Here is a 19,461-nt window from a genome sequence, read left to right as displayed (position 1 = left end):
AGATAAGGTCTAACGTGTGGCTATTAACGTGTGGCTATTAATTATGCACAAATTTCAAACCTTTTCCACTTTTAAAAGAAACAGTTGGTCATGATATGAAAGTCCAGGGGGGGAAGACTCAGAATTAATATCAAGAAATATTTCTTCACAGAGAGGTTGGTGGATGCCGGGAAAGCTTTCCCAGAATGTGGTGAAGGCCAGAATGGTTACTGAATTCAAAAGGGCATGGGCCTAAAGGTATAAAGAAATGGATGGTATAACATTTTATGCATAAGAGTAACCTGCACAGAGCATCAGTTATTACCCTTAACAGAACACATGGGGTAACCTGCACGGAGTGGCAGTTGCTACCATGAGCAGATTGCTGGGCAGACTGGATGGACCATTTGGCCTTTGTCTGCTGTCATTATTGTTATGTTACTATAGTGTGAAAATTAAAATGCTTGTGTTATCACTTATAAAATGGTGTGAAAGTTTTCTGTGGTTTAAGGGACAAGATTAAGGGTATGTGCCAATGTGAGCTTTGCATTCTCGAAGGCAAGAATTGCTGTCAATTTCCAGTTTACAAAAGTATAAAATGCACAGAATTAGAACAAAGTCTTTTTTGCTGTGTGTTCCAGTTTTATGGAATGATTTGTTAGTGGGGGTGCATAGAGAATGTGATTATTTAGAATTCAGAAAATTAGTAAAGGCAGAATTATTCTGTGAGGTTTTTGTAGGAGGGGAGGTTGGGACGTAGTTACAGTTTTAGCCATGGTTCAATGATAGTCATAGATGCAAATTTTTATGTATCACTTATAATTTTAATCTAGTTTTATTGTTATATTTGTATTAACTGTTTTCAATATTTTATGAATGTATTTTGAAATCCGTGTTTGATCATTGAGAGAATATGCAGAATATACATTTTTGCTTAATAAAATAAACTGGGAAATGTTCATACGTGTAGCCTCCCTCCCCTCCTCTCCTCTTCTCTCTGTCTGAACACTGTAACTGTGCCCAGATGCATACAGAAACTAAGATGGACTACCATCCTTTTTCTATTTTTTTTTTTTTTTTCAGCTAACTGCATGGGACCCTGAAGCTCGGGAGCTCCGTTCTGAGTCCTACCTGCAGATTGGCGACATCTCCAAGGCCATCCTGGATCTGAAGCCTACCACCAAACTCCGTAGTGACAATAGGGCTGCCTTCATGAAGCTAAGCAAGCTGTATTATATGCAGGGAGAGCACGAGGAATCTTTAAAGTAAGTCCCTTGCCTCCTTTCCACTTCTGTAGACACGGCTTCTACCTTGGCTCTTGTCTGGACTTGGTTTTCTATGTATTGCTCCGCTCCCCTCAAGTAAAACAGATTACACTGCTGCCAAGGGAGAGGGGAAGCTATAATAGAAGAAAACCCCAGTCGTCCCAGCCGTAGAGGAGGACACTGGCCGGGGTTCTGGGTTATTAGATAGAACCAGGGATAGGTGGATCCTATGTTCTCACTTTCCAGCACCCAGTAAATACTTTTATCAAATCACCTTCCCATTAGTAGCATGCACAAGTCACACCACAGTACCGATCTTATTCAAGTTTACTATTAAGACAATCAAAAGGAAAACGGGCAGTAAAACAAAGGGAGGGAAAGATGAATGCACAGAATGAAATACTTTCTTTTTAAATAGTCATTATTGAGTTTTTCAATAGTGCATAAACATTCATGAATCAGCTCAAATCATGTAAGGCCAATAACCCGAACACTCACAGATACGCAGAGATCTTCTATTTAAACAGCTTCACCAAAAAAGGAACACCATCCACCTGATGGTAGACATGTCACCAAGGTGATCTACATTGGCACCCCTAAGGAATCCCAGTTAACTAACCTTCATATATACACCACAGTATGTTTGAACCTAACTTGGATATGCTTGGGTAGCAAAATCTTATATGAGCTCCCAATCTGCTAATTTATTTTACTGAGAACCTAATGTTTTTATATTCCAAGCACATGAATTCCAATAGTTCTGCTTTTCAATATGCAATTGTAGGGGCCTCTTTCACTAGCCAATTGGTTAAAATGCATTTTTTGGCCAGTAAATATACTTTAAGAACATAAGAAAATGCCATACTGGGTCACACCAAGGGTCAATCAAGCCCAGCATCCTGTTTCTAACAGTGGCCAATCCAGGCCATAAGAACCTGGCAAGTACCCAAAAACTAAGTCTATTCCATGTTACCATTGCTAATGGCAGTGGCTATTCTCTAAATGAACTTAATAGCAGGTAATGGACTTCTCCTCCAAGAACTTATCCAATCCTTTTTTAAACACAGCTATACTAACTGCACTAACCACATCCTCTAGCAACAAATTCCAGAGTTTAATTGTGCGTTGAGTAAAAAAGAACTTTCTCCGATTAGTTTTAAATGTGCCCCATGCTAGTCTTTCTAGTCTTCCATGCTAGTACCCCCTAGTCTTTCTATTATCCAAAAGAGTAAATAACCGATTTACATCTACCCGTTCTAGACCTCTCATAATTTTAAACATCTCTATCATATGCCCCCTCAGCCGCCTCTACTCCAAGCTGAAAAGTCCTAACCTCTTTAGTCTTTCCTCATAGGGGAGCTGTTCCAGTCACTTTATCATTTTGGTCTCCCTTCTCTGTACCTTCTCCATTGCAATTATATATTTTTTGAGATGCGGCGACCAGATTTGTACACGGTATTCAAGGTGTGGTCTCACCATGGAGCGATGCAGAGGCATTATGACACTTTCCGTTTTATTCACCATTCCCTTTCTAATAATTCCCACCATTCTGTTTGCTTTTTTAACTGCTGCAGCACACTGAACAGACGATTTCAATGTGTTATCCACTATGACGCCTAGATCTCTCTTGGGTTGTAGCACCTAATATGGAACCCAACATTGTGTAATTATAGCATGGGTTATTTTTCCCTATATGCATCACCTTGCACTTATCCACATTAAATTTCATCTGCCATTTGGATGCCCAATTTTCCACTCTCACAAGGTCTTCCTGCAATTTATCACAATCTGCTTGTGATTTAACTACTCTGAACAATTTTGTGTCATCTGCAAATTTGATTATCTCACTCGTCGTATTTCTTTTCAGATCATTTATAAATATATTGAAAAGTAAGGGTCCCAATACAGATCCCTGAGGCACTCCACTGTCCACTCCCTTCCACTGAGAAAATTGTCCATTTAATCCTACTCTCTGTTTCCTGTCTTTTAGCCAGTTTGCAATCCACGAAAGGACATCGCCACCTATCCCATGACTTTTTTTACTTTTCCTAGAAGCCTCTCATGAGGAACTTTTTCAAATGCCTTTTGAAAATCCAAGTATACTACATCTACCGGCTCACCTTTATCCACGTGTTTATTAACTCTTTCAAAAAAGTGAAGCAGATTTTGCCTGACTTTGTTCCATTAAACCATGTCTTTCTATATGTTCTGTGATTTTGATGTTTAGAACACTTTCCACTATTTTTCCTGGCACTGAAGTCAGGCTAACAGGTCTGTAGTTTCCCTGATCGCCCCTGGAGCCCTTTTTAAATATTGGGTTACATTTGCTATCCTCCAGTCTTCAGGTACAATGGATGATTTTAATGATAGGTTACAAATTTTTACTAATAGGTCTGAAATTTCATTTTTTATCATCGGGAAGTATCAAAAGTATTTAGCGGTATCAGCTTATCAAACATCCTTTTTGACTGAACTCTTTGCAACTATTAAGAGACCGCCACAGTCCAGATTTAAGCTGATACCGCTAAATACTTTTGATACTTCCCAATGAAGGTTCACCTTTGAAGCTGTAGTCAAGGGAAAAATGCCTCTCCAGATTGGTTGAACGTTCTCACATACATCCAACTTCACTTATCCTGATTTATTTTCAAACCAGCAAATTGGCCAAAGCATATCTGAAGATCAAAATGACTTCTAAAGATTCTGCAGGTTTGGTGAAGAAAATGACATCTGCAAAAGTTGCAATCTTAAATGACTGGGACTGGCAGCCGAAGCTTGTTATATCCTGAGTCATATTGATTTTTCTCAATAATGGATCAATAGATAAGATGTCTAATAAAGGTGAAAGTGGGTAGCCTTGTCTTACCCATCTTTGTATCGTGACAGCCATAGATTTAGAGCCATAGGCTATAATAGAGTGAGGATTATCATATAATAAAGAAATATAGGCAATTATATTATCCATAAATCCATATCTATGTAGGACCGAAAAAATATATGGCCTTGACACCCTTTCAAAAGCTTTCTCAGAATCGACTCCAATGGCCAAAGCTGGCATGTATTGCTTTTGACAGACTGTCATGGCCGTAAGCAGCTTAAGTATATGCATTCTAGCTGTCCTTCCTTTAACAAAACTGACCTGGTTGTCTGAGATGAGAAAAGGCAAAAGGGAACCGATTCTATTTGCTAGTATTTTGGCTAGAATCTTTAGGTTAAAATTTAATAAAGAGAGAGGCTGATGAGAAGGAACCAGTGGGTCCTTCCCAGGTTTAGCCAAAACTATTATGGGCATTATTAAACTCCTTTGGGGAAGAGTTACTGTTTTAGCGCATCCTTATAAAAGTTGACTAAAGGACTGATTATGTACGATCTTAACATTTTATAGAAGTCATATGAAAATCCATCAGGACCAGGGGACATCCCCTATTTACTGGAGCTGATAGCATTGAGAACTTCATAAGCTTGTAGGGGCCTATTTAAATAGTCTAAATGTGTTTGTGATAGCTGTGGCAGTGGACGATTTGCAAAGAAAGACTCTTCTTACCTCCTCCCTCCGACACATTATTTGTATATAAGGATTCATAAAAGGTTTTAAAAACTTTGCAAATCTCAGCCTTCGCAGTCACAATACGCTCCTGTGGAGTTTTCATGCGATCAGTGATTGTTTCCCCTTAAAAGTGCAGGCCATATTGGCCAGATATTTCCCTGCTTTGTTGCCAAACCTAAAGAAGTTATGTTCCGAAACCTGCAAGGATCGCTGAGCCTGCTGGAGAAGGTAAACATTAAATTGGGTGAAATTCTTATAAGAAGTTGCCCAGATTTCCTATAAGCGCATCATCTCTCTCCCAGAGAGGTGAAGCACAGGCTAGAGCAGAGCTTCACAGCAAGAACAGGATATAGCGAAGAGGGGTGCTTACAATTCAAACTGTATCTGGCATTGATTCAGGAAGCCTCTACACTTCATGGGATCCCCATCTTACCTTGGAGGAGGCAGATGAAGCATGGGAGTAGCAGTCCATGCAGGAGATGCTGGAACAGGTGCTGCAGGAGCTGAGTGAATAGCCAGGTCGTGAAGGTAGTTGGCTATCATGTTCAGTTGGTCTTGCTGCTGCTTCAGATGAGCTAACCCGGCAATGGTGGAGGCTTGAGATGAGTTTGCCAAGCTCATGGCAAACTGTGATGAATGGCATTGAGTGAGGCCATGGTGCTGTGGCATAGTTGACTAGGCATCATAGGCAAATCTTATGAGATCTACACAGACAGAGACAGCAGGTGAAATGTGCCTTGGAGCTTTATCTATACCATTTGCCTTGCCCGAAGTTTGAGCCTTTGGGTTCTGGCGGCCTGCAGGGTATAAGTGGGTCCCTAGGGCAATGGAGAGAGAGAGAGTCCAAGGACACACTGGGGTTAGGACAGGCAGCAGACTGGAGATACTGGGAGCAGGACAGGAGTCGAGGTGGACAGCAAGCAAGTGTAGTCAGGTACAAGGCAAGAATCAGGTCCAGGTGGCAGGCAGATGTGGTCAGGTCCAAGGCTAAGGTCAGTACTAGGAGAACAGGCCAAGGGAGGACAAGCATAGACAGAGAGAGAGAGACACTGGACGAGACTAGCAAGATAAGACTGAATGAGGCAGGCTGGGCAAGGCAAGGTTGGACAAGAGAACACAGGAACGCAGGAAAAACATGCTGTGCACAAGACAGGAAACCCATTGCTGAGGCAGCGTTAGGCAGTCCGGTCCACGCTTAAGTAGTGAGGGCCTACTGATGTCATCACTAAGCATCGTGCGGCTTTCCCTGCCATTTGCCCTTTAAGTAGAGATGTACGAGGAATAAGATGGTGGTGTGCAGGTGTCTTTGGAGCCATGTCGGATGCTGGGACCCGCTGAATCATAGCAGTATTCCTGCCACGTTGGGGGGGGGGGGGGGGGGGGTGAGAAGGTGTTGGGGTGAGACGGAGATGGCGGCTGGTTGTTGGCCTACCAAATGAACCACAATCAAGGCTCATCAAATGTGAACCATGGCAACTTAAGTGGCTCATTTCAGGGCCCCTTCTATTGAAAACATTTGCGAAGCTGCTACTTAATGTTTGTGTACATCTTTACATCCCTCTACTCTCTGGACAGCATGTTCCAAGGAGACAGTAACTCTGGACGAACTGTTCTGCAGCCCTCTGTTTTGGACACCCTATGCATAATTCCCAAGAGCTATTAGAGAGGAAAATTGGTTCTTACCTGCTTATTTTCGTTCCTGTAGTACCCCGGATCAGTCCAGACACCTGGGTTCATCTCCCCCTATCAGCAGATGGAGACAGAGAAATAAAACCTCACTGACACCATATCTAAGTGACCGTGCTACCTGCAGCTCGTCAGTATATATCTATATCAAAGCAGATAATAGAAAAAAATATGGAACCGTTAAACAATTAACAAGAACATGGAATGCAACAGAGAACAATCTTACAGTTGAGCTTACGACACTCCCTTCTAATTGAGCATGCTCTGGATTGATCTGTGGTACTACAGGAACGAAAATTAGCAAGTAAGAACCAATTTTCCTTTCCCTGTACGTATCCGGATCAGTCCAGACACCTGGGATGTACCAAAGCCCTTACCCAGGGGGGGGACCTGGAGAGTCCCGCTCGCAAAACCCTCTTGCCAAAGGAAGGGTTTGCCAGAGCCCCGACATCTAAGCTTTGCCTTGCAAAAGTATGCAGCGACTTCCAAGTCGCCACTCTGCAAATTTCCTGTGGGGAAACAAGAAGAGATTCCACCCACGAGGCCGCTTGTGAACGTGTGGAGTGAGCACGCAAGCCTTCCAGAACTGGATGACCCCATGTAATATAAGCGGAAGAAATAGCCTCCTTCAACCATCATGCAATAGAGGCTTTAAAAACCTTGGAGCCTCTTAGGACCACTCCACAGCACAAAGAGGTGATCGTACCTCCTAAAGTTATTGGTAATCTCGAGGTAACACAATAAAGCTCTATGAACATCTAGACGTTTGAGTTCCCTCGCATTAGGATCAGACGTTGGTAAGTTAGGAAAAACCGGAAGTTCCACTGACTGATTGATGTGGAACGCTGATAAAAAGGCAGGTACCATCCATAAAGAAACTCTGGATTCCAAAATCGGAAGGAAAGGATCTCGACAAGATAACACCTGTAACTCAGAAATTCTTCTACCCAAGCAAATGGCGACGAGAGAAATTACCTTAAGTGTCAAATCCTTTAATGTAGCCCTTCGGAGTGGCTCGAAGGGAGGTTCACACAGAGCTTTAAGAACTAGATTAAGGTTCCAGGACGGACAAGATTTCCGAACTGGAGGATGAAGATTCATCGTACCTCTAAGAAAACGAACCACGTCCAGATGAGACGAAATAGAGGAACCTTCAATTTTGCCATGGAGAGAGCCCAGTGCTTCTACCTGTACTTTAAAAGAACTAAGAGATAAGCCCTTGGTGAAGCCAATCCTGTAAGAAAGATAATATTTCAGGAATTAAAGCTCTAAGAGGGCGAATTCCCCTGACAGAACACCAGGACTCAAAAATCTTCCATACCCGAACATAAGAGAGGTTGGTAGACTTCCTTCTAGACTGTAACAATGTGGTTACTACAGAGTCCGGGTAACCTTTCCTTTTTAAATGCCTCCTCTCAAAATCCATGCCGCTCGACAAAAGCGAGCAGCCTGGTCGAAAAATATAGGACTCTGTCGAAGACGCATCAGGTGGCCGAAGTGAAGCGGGCTGTCCACCGTCAGGTTGACCAGATCCGCAAACCATGGACACAGAGGCCACTCTGGAGCCACCAGAATCACCTTTCCGCAATGCTTTTCTGTGCAGCGTAGAACCTTCTCCACCAGCGGCCATGGAGGAAAAACATGTAGTAGAACTCCCTGAGGCCATGGTAGAACCAGAGCGTTGACCCCCTTCGGCCCCGTACTGTCTTCGGCAACTGAAGAATCGGAAGGCCTTGGCATTCCAAGAGGTCACCATGAGGTAGGCCCCAACAATCTCTAACTGCATGGCTGTCTGAGAGTTCCCACTCGCCTGGATCCCAAGTGTGTGCGACTCAAGAAATCCGCCTGAACATTCTCTGTTCCTGCAAAGTAGGATGCCGCTAATCTCTCTAGATGTCGTTCCGCCCAGCACACCAACCTCTGCGCCTCTAGAGCCACTGCCTTCCGGGGGGGGTACTTATTTCTTACAGTGAAACGTATCTTTATCAATGCAACGAAATAAACTTGAAGTTTAGCAACAAGATACAATACGGGAATATAAAAAGAATGAATGTTGATACGCAAACTCTTCTAATGCAACTTAAAGGGATTGGTTAGCCTTAAAATGACACATGGTGAAATTGAACGGCATGCGACCAGGGACGGGGAGGTCGGACAAAATAACAGGGGCAAGGCTAACAGGGAAGGGTGGTGGGGGTATGATCATTGGGGGAAGGCTAGCCGGAAAAGCCAGGTTTTTAGGTGTTTTTTGAAGAGCTGTGTTGAGGGTTCGGATCTTAGTTGTGCTTGGAAGGCTGTTCCAGAGGGAAGGTCCAGCTATGGAGAGTGCTTCTTTTGGGGTGGGGATGTGGAGAAGACCAGTGTTAGAGGATCGGAGGGTTCATTGCAGTGTGTGGTATCGTAGGGGCGTGCTTAACCAGTCTAATTTGTCGTTGTGGAGTGACTTGTGAATGAGGGATAGAACTTTGTGTTGTCCGGAAGGCGATGGGTAGCCAGTGGAGGTCCTTGAGGATGGAATTGATATGGTCCAATTTCTTTTGCTTTGCGAGGGATCTGGCTTCTGCGTTTTGTAGTAGCTGCAGGGGTCTGATTGTGGCTGCAGGGAGGCCGAGCAGAAGGAAGTTACAGTAGTCTAGTTTTGAGAATAGTATGTTCTGGAGGACGGTTCTATAGTCGTGTGTGAAGAGCAGCGGTTTGAGTCTTTTGAGGGTCTGGAGCTTGAAGAATCAGTCTCTGACGATGGTGGTGTTGTGCTTTTTGAGGTTGATTTCTGTATCAAGAGTGACTCCGAGGTTTCTTGCTGTAAGGCTAGTTGATGGTTCGGGAGGGTTGTTGGGCTTTGATGTTTGAGATGGCGGTTGGGGATGTTGGAGATGTGAAGGATTTCAGTTTTTTTGTGGTTGAGGGAGAGTGATAGCTGAGCGAGGAGTTGAGTTATGTCAGACAGTTGGGTGTCCCAGGTTTTTAGCGTGCTTTCGAGGGAAGATTTGAGGGGGAGCAGAATCTGTACGTCATCTGCGTATATGAAAAATGTAAGCCCTTTTTTGGAAAGAAGGTTGCAGAGTGGGAGCATGTAGATGTTGAACAGTGCGGAGGAGAGGGATGATCCTTGGGGTACTCCGTGTGGTAGGGGGAATTGTTTGGATTGAGATTCTATTTTTACTGAGTAGGACCTGCCGGAGAGATACGAGGCAAACCATTTGAGTGTGGTGTCACATAAGCCAATTTCTTTTAGTCTGGTCAACAGGGTGTTGTGGTTGATGGTATCGAATGCGGCGTTGATATCAAGGAGTATCAGGAGGTATGATGTGTTCTTGTCTAGGCCTCTGAGAATGGAGTCTGTGAGGGATAGAAGGAGTGTCTCTGTCTCTGTGCTGAGGAGTTTTCTTAAACCGTGTTGAGCCGGGTTTAGAATGTTGTGGTGTTCTAGATGTTCGGAGAGCTGTTTGTTGACAGTTTTTTCCAGGATCTTGGCAATGAAGGACAGGTTGGAGATTGGTCTGTAGTTGGCAGGGTCTGAGATGCCTAGGTTTGATTGCAGATTTGAGACTCTGGGAAAATGCCCTGTTCCAGAGAGAGGTTAATGATGTCGGCTATTGGCTTGGCGATGATGTTTGAGACTTGTTTTAGGAACTTTGTTGGCATATGGTCAAGGGTGTGTGTGGTGGGATTTGCTCTTCATATGATTGGCTCCACTTCCGTTGATGCAATGTGATCGAAATGAGTCCAGGCAAGGATGGATATGTTGGGTGGTGTTCGGGAGGTTTCACGTTTGTGTTAGGGATGTTTGCAATCAGGCTGGCGGTTTTGTTGCTGAAGAATTGTGCTAAATCTTTGCAGATTTTGTCCTGGTCTTCGTTTGCAGGAGGGTTGTGGGTGGGGCTGGTTAGGTCGGATACATAAGCGAATAGCGTTTTGGGATTGTATTGATGGTTGTGAATCCTTTTTGCGTAGAAGAGGCATTTGGTGGTGTTAATATCAGTGTTGTAGGTGTGGAGGAAGTTTTTGTATTTTAGTTCGGTGGATTGATTTCTTCTCCATGCTTTTTCTGTTTGCCTAAGAATGCGTTTAGAGTTTTTTAGCTCCGGCGTGTACAATGGGGTTTTGGTTTCTTTAGTTACGGTAGGGCATATGCTCTTTGCTGTTTCAGCGGTTATTGAGATCCAAGAGTTAGCTGCGGTATTTGCATCGATCATTTTTAAAGAGCTTCAGGAAGGGATTCGATGATATCCTTAGACTTGCAAGGCTTGGTGAAATGTATGTATTTCTTTGGGGGGGGGGGGTGCGGTAGCTGTTGGGGTTTTTTTTTTTTAGAAATAGCTCGGACTGGATGAGCCGGATGCAGTCTAGGGTGGACTGGTTGGTCCTGGCCGCTGTTCGTCTGTCCAGGAGGTGGAAGTCGCGGTGGGCCTACTGTGGAGGTAGGTCCGGGAGGCTGAGGTTGTGCCTACCATGGGGTAGACTTGGCTGAGGCCTGCTAGGGTCCGGGCTGAGGTTGGGGCCTACCGTGGAGGTAGGTCTTGGCTGAGGCCAGCGAGAGTTGTCAGTCCGGGTAGGAGGGTTGAGGGAACAAGACCTACCGTAGAGGCCGGTCCGCGGTGGGTTACCTCGTGGCGAGCTTCGGTGGCATGGAAGATTTGTGCGGGTCAGCAAGTCGCGGCTTGAGAGGGTTCCGCCCTGCTGATTTATATATGCTACTGTTGTTGCATTGTCCAACAGAATTCGAACCGGACGATTTCGAGGTAACTGCAGAAACTCCTTCAAGGCCAAGTGAACCGCCCCGGTCTCTAGATGGTTGATAGACCATGCAGACTTGTCTCGTGGACCAGGATCCCTGAACCAAATAGGACTGACAAAGTGCTCGCCCATCCAGAGAGACTGACATCGGTAGAAAGCATCATCCATTTGGGAACTTCGAGGTCCACACCCCGACTGAGATTGGAAGTCTGAAGCCACCATGACAGACTGCCTCTCGGCAAACCCTCGAGAGGTAAGCGGATATGATATTCTTCCAATACTGGCTTCCAGTGGGACAACAGTGCCATCTGTAGTGTTCTCATATGGGAAAATGCCCAGGGAACCAAGTCCAGGGTGGAGGTCATTGAGCCGAATACCTGTAAGTAGTCCCAGACCTTGGGTACCTGAAACTGCAAAAAACGGCGGATCTGGGCCCGAAGTTTCAAGATTCGATCTTGAAAGAGAAAGTCTCTCCCTATAAGTGTATTGAACCAAGCTCCTAAATACTCCAAAGTTTGTGTTGGTGATAGCTGACTTTTGTCGTGATTCACTACCCAACCTAGGGGACTGTAGGACTTCGAGACCTCGATGAACCAACTTGCGGCATAGAGACTCTGCCTTGGCTCTGATCAAACAATCGTCCAAATATGGGTGAATTAGAATACCCTCCTTTCGAAGGAAAGCTGCCACCACCACCATCACCTTGGTGAAAGTCCGTGGAGCCGTGCGAGACCAAACGGAAGAGCCTGAAACTGAAAATGTTGAAAATGATTGACCCAGAATCATGAAGCGAAGAAAATGCTGAGATTCCTGATGGATGGTAATATGTAGAAAAGCCTCCATGAGATCCAAGGAAGCCAGGAATTCTCCTTTGCGTACAGCCACTACGACTGACCTGAGGGTTTCCATCCTGAAGCATGGCACCTTGAGTTTTGCATTGACCTTCTTTAAATCGAGTATCTGCCAAAACGAGCCCTCCTTTTTGGGGACCAGAAAATAAATGGAGTATCTTCCCTGATGGAGCTCCGCTCTGGGAACTGGTACTGCCGCACTTAACCGACATAACTGGTCTAGAGTCAGTCGTACCGTCGCCCGCTTGACCGGATAGCTGCATGGGGAAGTTAGAAAAAGTTCCCATACGGGACGAGCAAATTCTAAAACGTAGCAGTTTCTCATCACATTGAGAACCCACTGGTCCTGAGTGATCTTGGCCCACTCATTGTAAAAGTGCTGTAAGCGACCTCCTATAATAGGAATGACGGAGTGGACCATCCTGGCATCATTAGGTAGACTTAACTCCTCAAAAAATCAAAGACTCAAAGACAGCCCCAACCACACAGTAATCTGAGGTAATGTTACAAAACAATCAATCACACCACAGTGTTCCTCTGTAAAATCTTAATGTCATTAATTCAGCTATTTGTGTAGGACCTTCATAGGCACAACTTTTCAAATAACAGCCAAGTTGTCTAACCTTCTGGTCCGCTTTTATTTAATTTTTTAGTGATTTTTTAGTTTTCCTTTTCTTTACACACAGTCCCGTGAAGATCCCTCAATCGGGTCACCGTATCAAACAAACATGTTTCCTAAAAACAATAACAAGAGCTAGTGTCACTTATCTTTTAAACCAGAGTCCGCTTTTTCTCTGGTTGTGAGAAAAAGCGGACTCTGGTTTAAAAGATAAGTGAAACTAGCTCTTGTTGTTGTTTTTAGGAAACATTTGTTTGATGCAGTGACCCGATTGAGGGATCTTCACGGGACTGTGTGTAAAGAAAAGGAAAACTAAAAATATCACTAAAAACCCGATATGATTTGATATTTTTTCAAGAATGTCGGTATATAAAAATTCGAAATAAATAAAGGCGGACCAGAAGGTTAGACAACTTGGCTGTTATTTGAAAAGTTGTGCCTATGAAAGTCCTACACAAATAGCTGAATTAATGACATTAAGATTTTACTGAGGAACATTGTGGTGTGATTGATAGACTTAACTCCTGCCAAGGAGCCACCAGAGGATCCCCTAAAGAACTTTCTGGCTCCATGAAAGGATTGTCCCCATGCTTGACCCCGCAAAAAATATTGTCTCTGCGGTCCCAGCATACCACGGGTAGGCTGCGATCTTATCTTCTGTCGGGCCGAAAAAGAGACCTTGATTGAAAAAATCTCTTACCCTTAGGTTTATCCTTGGGTAACCTGAGGACTTTATTGTCTCCAGGAGTCTGGATCAGCCGCTGTAGATCCTTGCCAAACAAGAACTTACCTTTGAAAGGCAAGGATGCCAGTTTGCCTTAGAGGAAACATCCGCCGTCCAATTGCGAAGCCAAAGCAACCTTCGGGCGGCCATAGCTGATGCCATTACTCTGGAGGAAGTACACACTAAATCATAGAGGGCATTCGCACCATAAGCCATAGCTGCTTCCACATGCTCAGCAGTATCTGCGTCCACACCTGATTGAGACAAATTACCTTGAAGCTGCTGTACCCACCGGAGACAAGCACACTGCAAGAAACTTGAACAAAGCGCTGCACGCAAACCCGGGGACGCCATCTCAAAAATCCTTTTAAGGTGTAACTCCATCTTACGATCTTGTACGTCTTTTAAAGCGGCCATACCAATAACCAGAATCGTGGTGCGCTTAGTCACTGAAAACACTGCCACATCTACTTTCGGGAGAGAAAAAAATTCTAAATCCTGTTCTTTTAGAGGGTAAAGTTTCCCTATGGCTCTGCCAACCTTTAAACAAGAATCAGGAGTCCCCCATTCCTCTTCTACTAACTTCCTAACCGACTTGTGGTAAGGGAAAGAAGTTGGAGGATCTCGGATGGCACCTAGTACTGGGTCCTCGCTGTCCAAATCCTGGTTCTCCTGAGGCATTTTAACCCCAAGAACCTGGTAAGCCAAGGGAAGCAAAAACTCCAGCTCTTCCCTTTTAAAAAGGCGGATCACCTTAGGATCCTCTGCCTAATGAATAAAAGAGACCGGGTCATCCCCTTGACCCTCATTCTCGGTAGCCGGAATAACCGGAGCCACCAGGGGAGCTTGGCCAGATCTCGAACCAGTACCACTAGGAGTTATGATAGCATCCTTCGGACCAATTACCCCAGCTGCATCACCCTGCGGGCGAAAAATCAAGCCCTGTGCTGAGGGAACCCTATTACCGGGCATAGGAGACCTCCTGAGACCCCCCCAAAGGACCCTCAGTGGGCTGGACTGGTGGAATCTGGTTGTGTAGTCCCCCCAGCCACTTTCTGGCCATATAGGCATCATGAAGTAACAAAACAAAGTCTAGGAAGAAAAGCTTTCTTGCACCAAAACCAGTATGGTGTGGTTGAAAAATAGGCAAACCAGAGCTTTCCTCCCCTTCTAGCCCTCCCTGCCTGTTCCCCAACACAGAACGGAGACAGAAATGGAGAACACCCCCCCACCCACCCCCCGGCGATGCTGCGGCAAAATCCAAAATGGCCGCTGTTTCTGCACCAGCCGGGTGAGGTAATAAAGAAGTTGCAGCAGGTCCAAAAGACAACGATACCAGACACTGTTTAGCGGAAGAAGGAGCCACAGAAGAACCCTCCCCACCTTCGGCACAGTTAGCGCGTAACCCCGTCCTATTAAGCCGGGAAGATTCAGAGCCGCATGAACGGAATGCCCTGCCGCGAGTCATAAGGTAAAGATAAAATTAAAATCCTTTCTTTGTAGGTACTCACCACAACAGAAAAGGTCCCCCAAACAAACAGCCAGAGCCCCCCCAAAAAGCTACCTAAGGGGAGGAAGTCACTCGCCTGTAGAGCACCAGTGCAAACAGTTTGTTTTTGTTTGCTCATTTTTAACTACAGCTAATTAAAAAAAAAAAAAACTGCCCTGAAAAATAGACAAAAATAGCCAAAAATTTCTTGTAAAAAAGTATTGTAAAGAGCCTGCAGCCGCCTCAGCGGCCTCGTGAAGGAAGGGATCTGGACAACCAGATTTACACCTCATGGGCGCTCAGACCAAGCACACACAAGGGTACCAAACCCTGGCTCGGCTTCCTCGACCGGACAGGGGAAAACCCTAAGGATTTAAAAAAATAAAAGAAACCCCCGGGAGGAAGGCTCAAAAGAAAAAAAATTAGTCAACTGCAGGATTAACAGCCTCTGCCATCTGCTGGAGACAGAGAAATACTGACGAGCTGCAGGTGGCATGGTTGCTTAGATACGGTGTCAGCCAGGTTTTTTTCTGTCTCCATTTGCTGGTAGGGGGAGGTGAACCCAGGTGTCTGGACTGATCTGGGTATGTACAGGGAACTTCTATTAACATTAGAATTTCATTACATAGAAACATTAAAAAGGGCTTTCTCCTTGCTTAGACCACAATTATGGAACAGATTACGCAATCATGGATATAAACAATTGAAGGTATATCTATTGAATGAGGCTTATGGGGAATATTTAACCTAGGTGCAGAAAATGCAGAGGCATGTCTGTTTATAACTTCTGATGTATTGTTAAATTGTGTGTGTTTGAATTTTAAATATCATGCTGTTATATTTTTATAAACACTGCTTACTTCAGTTTTATTTGTAATCTGTAATTTATAAATTTTATAAATAAATAATGGCTAATTTATGCCTGCTTGTTAATGGAAAAAGTAAGTTTGTTTCTCTGAGGACAAGCAGGATGATAGTCATCACACACTGGTAACATCATCGGATGGCGCCCAACATAGAACTTTGATCTCAAAGAATCTAGAACTTTCAAACTTACCCTACTGAGCATGTGCAGCTGTAGTTATCACCCTTGTCCCCTAGGCAGAGACCCTCAGTATGGTGGAGCCATGTGGTCTCAGGTTCGTGTGTCTCATGGTATTCAGCTTTGCTCTCTTCTCAGTTTTTGTAAGTGATTTTTTTCTAGAGCTGCAGCTGTTCTTTTTTTTTTCCTTTTACCTTATGGGGGCTTTTGTTGCTGTGCAATCTGGCAGAGTCTGTTTCTAACCCTGATTAAAAAAAATAATAAAAAATACTGCATCAGCAGTTTAGTATGTGTCCTCTCCTTGCTCTGTTTGTGTACCTTTGTCAGGTGCTGACAGGACTGTCTGAATGCAATCCATGGGTGATCTGTGTAGGCCACTGAGCCTGGGGACTCATCTGGGGACTACCCGGGCAGGAGTTCTATGTCGTTTCACTAATCAATCAGCATCAATGGAGGTTCAGACAGTGCAGAGATCAAGGCCCACACTGTTCCTGTGGGGGTAGTGCTTATCCTTCCCACATTCAAAGGAACTAGTCTCCACAGGCAGGAGCCCTGGATGTCGTAGGTTCCCCTCCTGCTTGCTGGTGATGGTAGTACAGTCTTTTGAGAGAGGGTGAACAGGAGCCTGGGCAAGAAGCTTGCTGCCGCAACTTCTATGACCAGAGAACCGTTGATCTGACGCATCGATGTCAGGACCACGTCAGGGACCAAGACTGCCATTGAGCGTCATGGTTACCCTTGACGCTGTCGAGGTGCTGGGATCCCCTCTATGCCATTCGGGGGTGTGACCGACCTCGATGTTGTAAGGTCCTTCTGTGGCCGTGGAGTCATAATGCACCGGAGTCATCGAGCGCCTGGGACCTCAATGTGGCGGAGTAGTGGCACTGATCTCTAGTGTAGGGGACCAGGTCTGCCATCAAGCGCTATGTTCCCCCTCAATGCCATCAGAGTCACCCTCTGTGTATGCTCTTGATGCCATCTAGGCCTCAGTGCCATTGATGCCCTCTATCCCATCGAGGTGCATGAGTGGCCCCCTTCGATGCTGTCGGTGCGTGGTCTTGATGCTATCGTGGTGCAGAGTTGCCCAGATACCATTTACTCCCTTAATGCCATCGAGGTGCGTGACCACCAATGCTTTTCTTTGCCGCTCTAGACAATGTTGAGCACCATCAACGAGGCACTGAGTTCATCATTGAGCACCCTGGTCATCCTCGAGTGCCACTGAAGCACTCAATCAACAGGGATTTTGGCCTTGAACAGATCGAGCACCGGGGTTATCATTTACTCAAGGCACCCTGGTACGCCGAGGCATCCAGGCACAGTGGTCTGGTACCCTTGAGTCTCCTTGGCAGTGTCCTGATGGGGCACTGTGGAGCATTGTGCTGTTCCATCACTGGCCTACAGCTATTGGGCACCATGGATGCCGATTATCTTGGGGCCCCTGTACTGCTGGGATTGGGGAGGCAACGGAGGCATCACCTGGATTCATACACCATCAATGTTAATGAGTGCTAGTGAGGCTATTATCAGCCATAGCTGCTGGCACGGGATGCCATTGAGCTAGCAGCAACATCCTCGGATGGATAGGTGAGCCAAGGGGGAACAGTCGATGGAGCTGGTAGTCATTGGTTCCTCTGGGCACCATTGAGGCGTGTTGGGGCTGCAGAGCCTCTGTCATCCTTGGTGCCACCAGTCCATCGCCTTCGGGCAACTGGATATCTATCTGTGCCACCAGGCTGTTGAGATCCGCGGGTACTTGTGGCACCGGGGATGGTACTAAATACCGTCAAATTGATCAAGATTCAGTCAAGTGCCGTCTAAACCCTGGGTGCAGCATCATTTGGTGCCCTTGAGGTTATCAGTCGGTGAGCGTGAAAGAGCTATGGGCCCTACGGGTGCCGTCACCACTGTGGGCACCAGTGAACGAGGTTGGATGCCACGGGACATGACCACAGAGCACCATGGGCACCGTTAGTTGCCATGGACTTCACTGTTGTCGTTCCATGAGAGAAACAGTGGTGAGCTATTCCTGACGTAGTTTCAAGGGCTGTGTCCAGCCACTTGGAGCATTATCAAGAACTGGAGGGGTCATGCCATAGAACGCCATACCATACCCAGAGCTTTCGTCACACTGTTCCTGTGTACTGCACTGGGAGTTATTGTAATAATGGACTGCAGCATGCGAGGTTGGGTATGGCAAAGCATCTACTCCAAGCACTTCAGGCTATGGCAGGTGGCATTCTCCCTGTCTGTGCAGTTCTCAGCCATGCCAAGGTTCTGCCATCATCGTGTCAAGGTCTCAGTTCCTCATCAGTTCTGCCCCTCAAAGTGCTGGGGAGCACTGCAAGGAAGGCATCATACACTCTGTAATTTGCTAATTGGCAGCACGCAGCTACCAACTCTAGCAAGTGGTGCTCGGTCCTTGCTGCGCCATATGATTCTATCCATTAGCATGGCAAGTGGGGTCACTGTATGAGTACCGGTCATCGTGCTTTTACAACTGAGGGCTCTATTCTCCAGTTGCCCTCTACTGTATGGATGTGTGTGTTTCCCTCTTTGCAAGCACAACAGCTTGTATGCTGCTGCCACAGGACTGACCTAGGAATCCATTCCTGGTCAAATCCTAAGGGGAGTAGACACCAGGAGGGTAGAGTCAGGAGTCTTCTCCTTCCTCTGAAGAGGAATGTGCCTTTCAACCTCTTCCATGTCACAAATCCCCTTTGTGGGGAAGCCTCTGGGGTTCTGTCTGACAGGTTTATTGCTGAACCAGAGCCTCGATTCTTTGAATCAGTGCATTTCCTTGTAGACCAGAACCAGGGGACAGCAGAGGCAGTCATCTGACCATTTTTGCTGGGGCCCCTTCATTGATTACAGTGGTGATCTTCCTCATCTGAGAGTGGTTGCCACTGGCAGATTGGTCACTTCTAAACCTCTGGGATCAGTGATTGTGTCTCAACTCTCAACTAGAGAGAGGATAGGTTTTTTGGGATCATGAGACCCTGATTCCCGTTTCTTTCCTGTTCCTTCAGGAAGGGGGGATTCGAAGGGCTCCCATCTAGATGCCTAGTTGTCCCACGCAAGTGTAACCCTCATTCTCTGTTTCCTGGAGAAAGCATAACACTGCTTCTGACTGGCAATCGCTCTCTGTTCTTGTGGGATCCACGAGCCGGTTGAGTGGTAGTGCTATCCTTAGGTCGTCCTAAGGCACAGCAGATCTATTTCACGGGGGAGGGGGAGCCTTTCCAGAGAGTTCCACGGTGAAGATTAGGGGTGTCTCCCATCCAGGAGTCAGCTTTGATGCCTGCTGAGCTCAATCGGCGTCTTTTGATAAGGACCACTATTGCCAGTCTTTCTTTCCTGCGGGGACCCTACCTCAGTGAGGAGGTTCTAATCCATCTCATTGGTGAGAATGCCTTTCAACTTATCGCCATATCCATGGCTGAGGGATTAGGGGATGATGGACCCTGCAACAGAGGTACTGCTCTTTGGTTGCAGTTATACTTCCCCCATTTTAGAGATAAC

At 45.7% G+C, this 19,461-nt stretch overlaps 1 protein-coding gene across 3 annotated transcripts in view; it reads left to right on the top strand.

Annotated features, from left to right (window-relative positions):
- LOC115077830 (dnaJ homolog subfamily C member 3-like) overlaps positions 1 to 19,461 on the top strand; it is a 228,538-nt gene that overhangs the window by 169,836 nt on the left and 39,241 nt on the right. For all 3 annotated transcript variants that reach the window (XM_029580122.1, XM_029580121.1, XM_029580120.1), the window contains one exon: positions 1,063 to 1,244. In XM_029580122.1, the coding sequence (XP_029435982.1) occupies positions 1,063 to 1,244 (182 nt within the window). The remainder of the gene's footprint in view (positions 1 to 1,062; positions 1,245 to 19,461) is intronic.

The sequence above is a fragment of the Rhinatrema bivittatum genome, chromosome 16 (genome assembly GCF_901001135.1).
Source record: "Rhinatrema bivittatum chromosome 16, aRhiBiv1.1, whole genome shotgun sequence".
NCBI classification, from domain to species: Eukaryota; Metazoa; Chordata; class Amphibia; order Gymnophiona; family Rhinatrematidae; genus Rhinatrema; species Rhinatrema bivittatum.
This window is presented reverse-complemented; position numbering and strand designations above follow the sequence as displayed.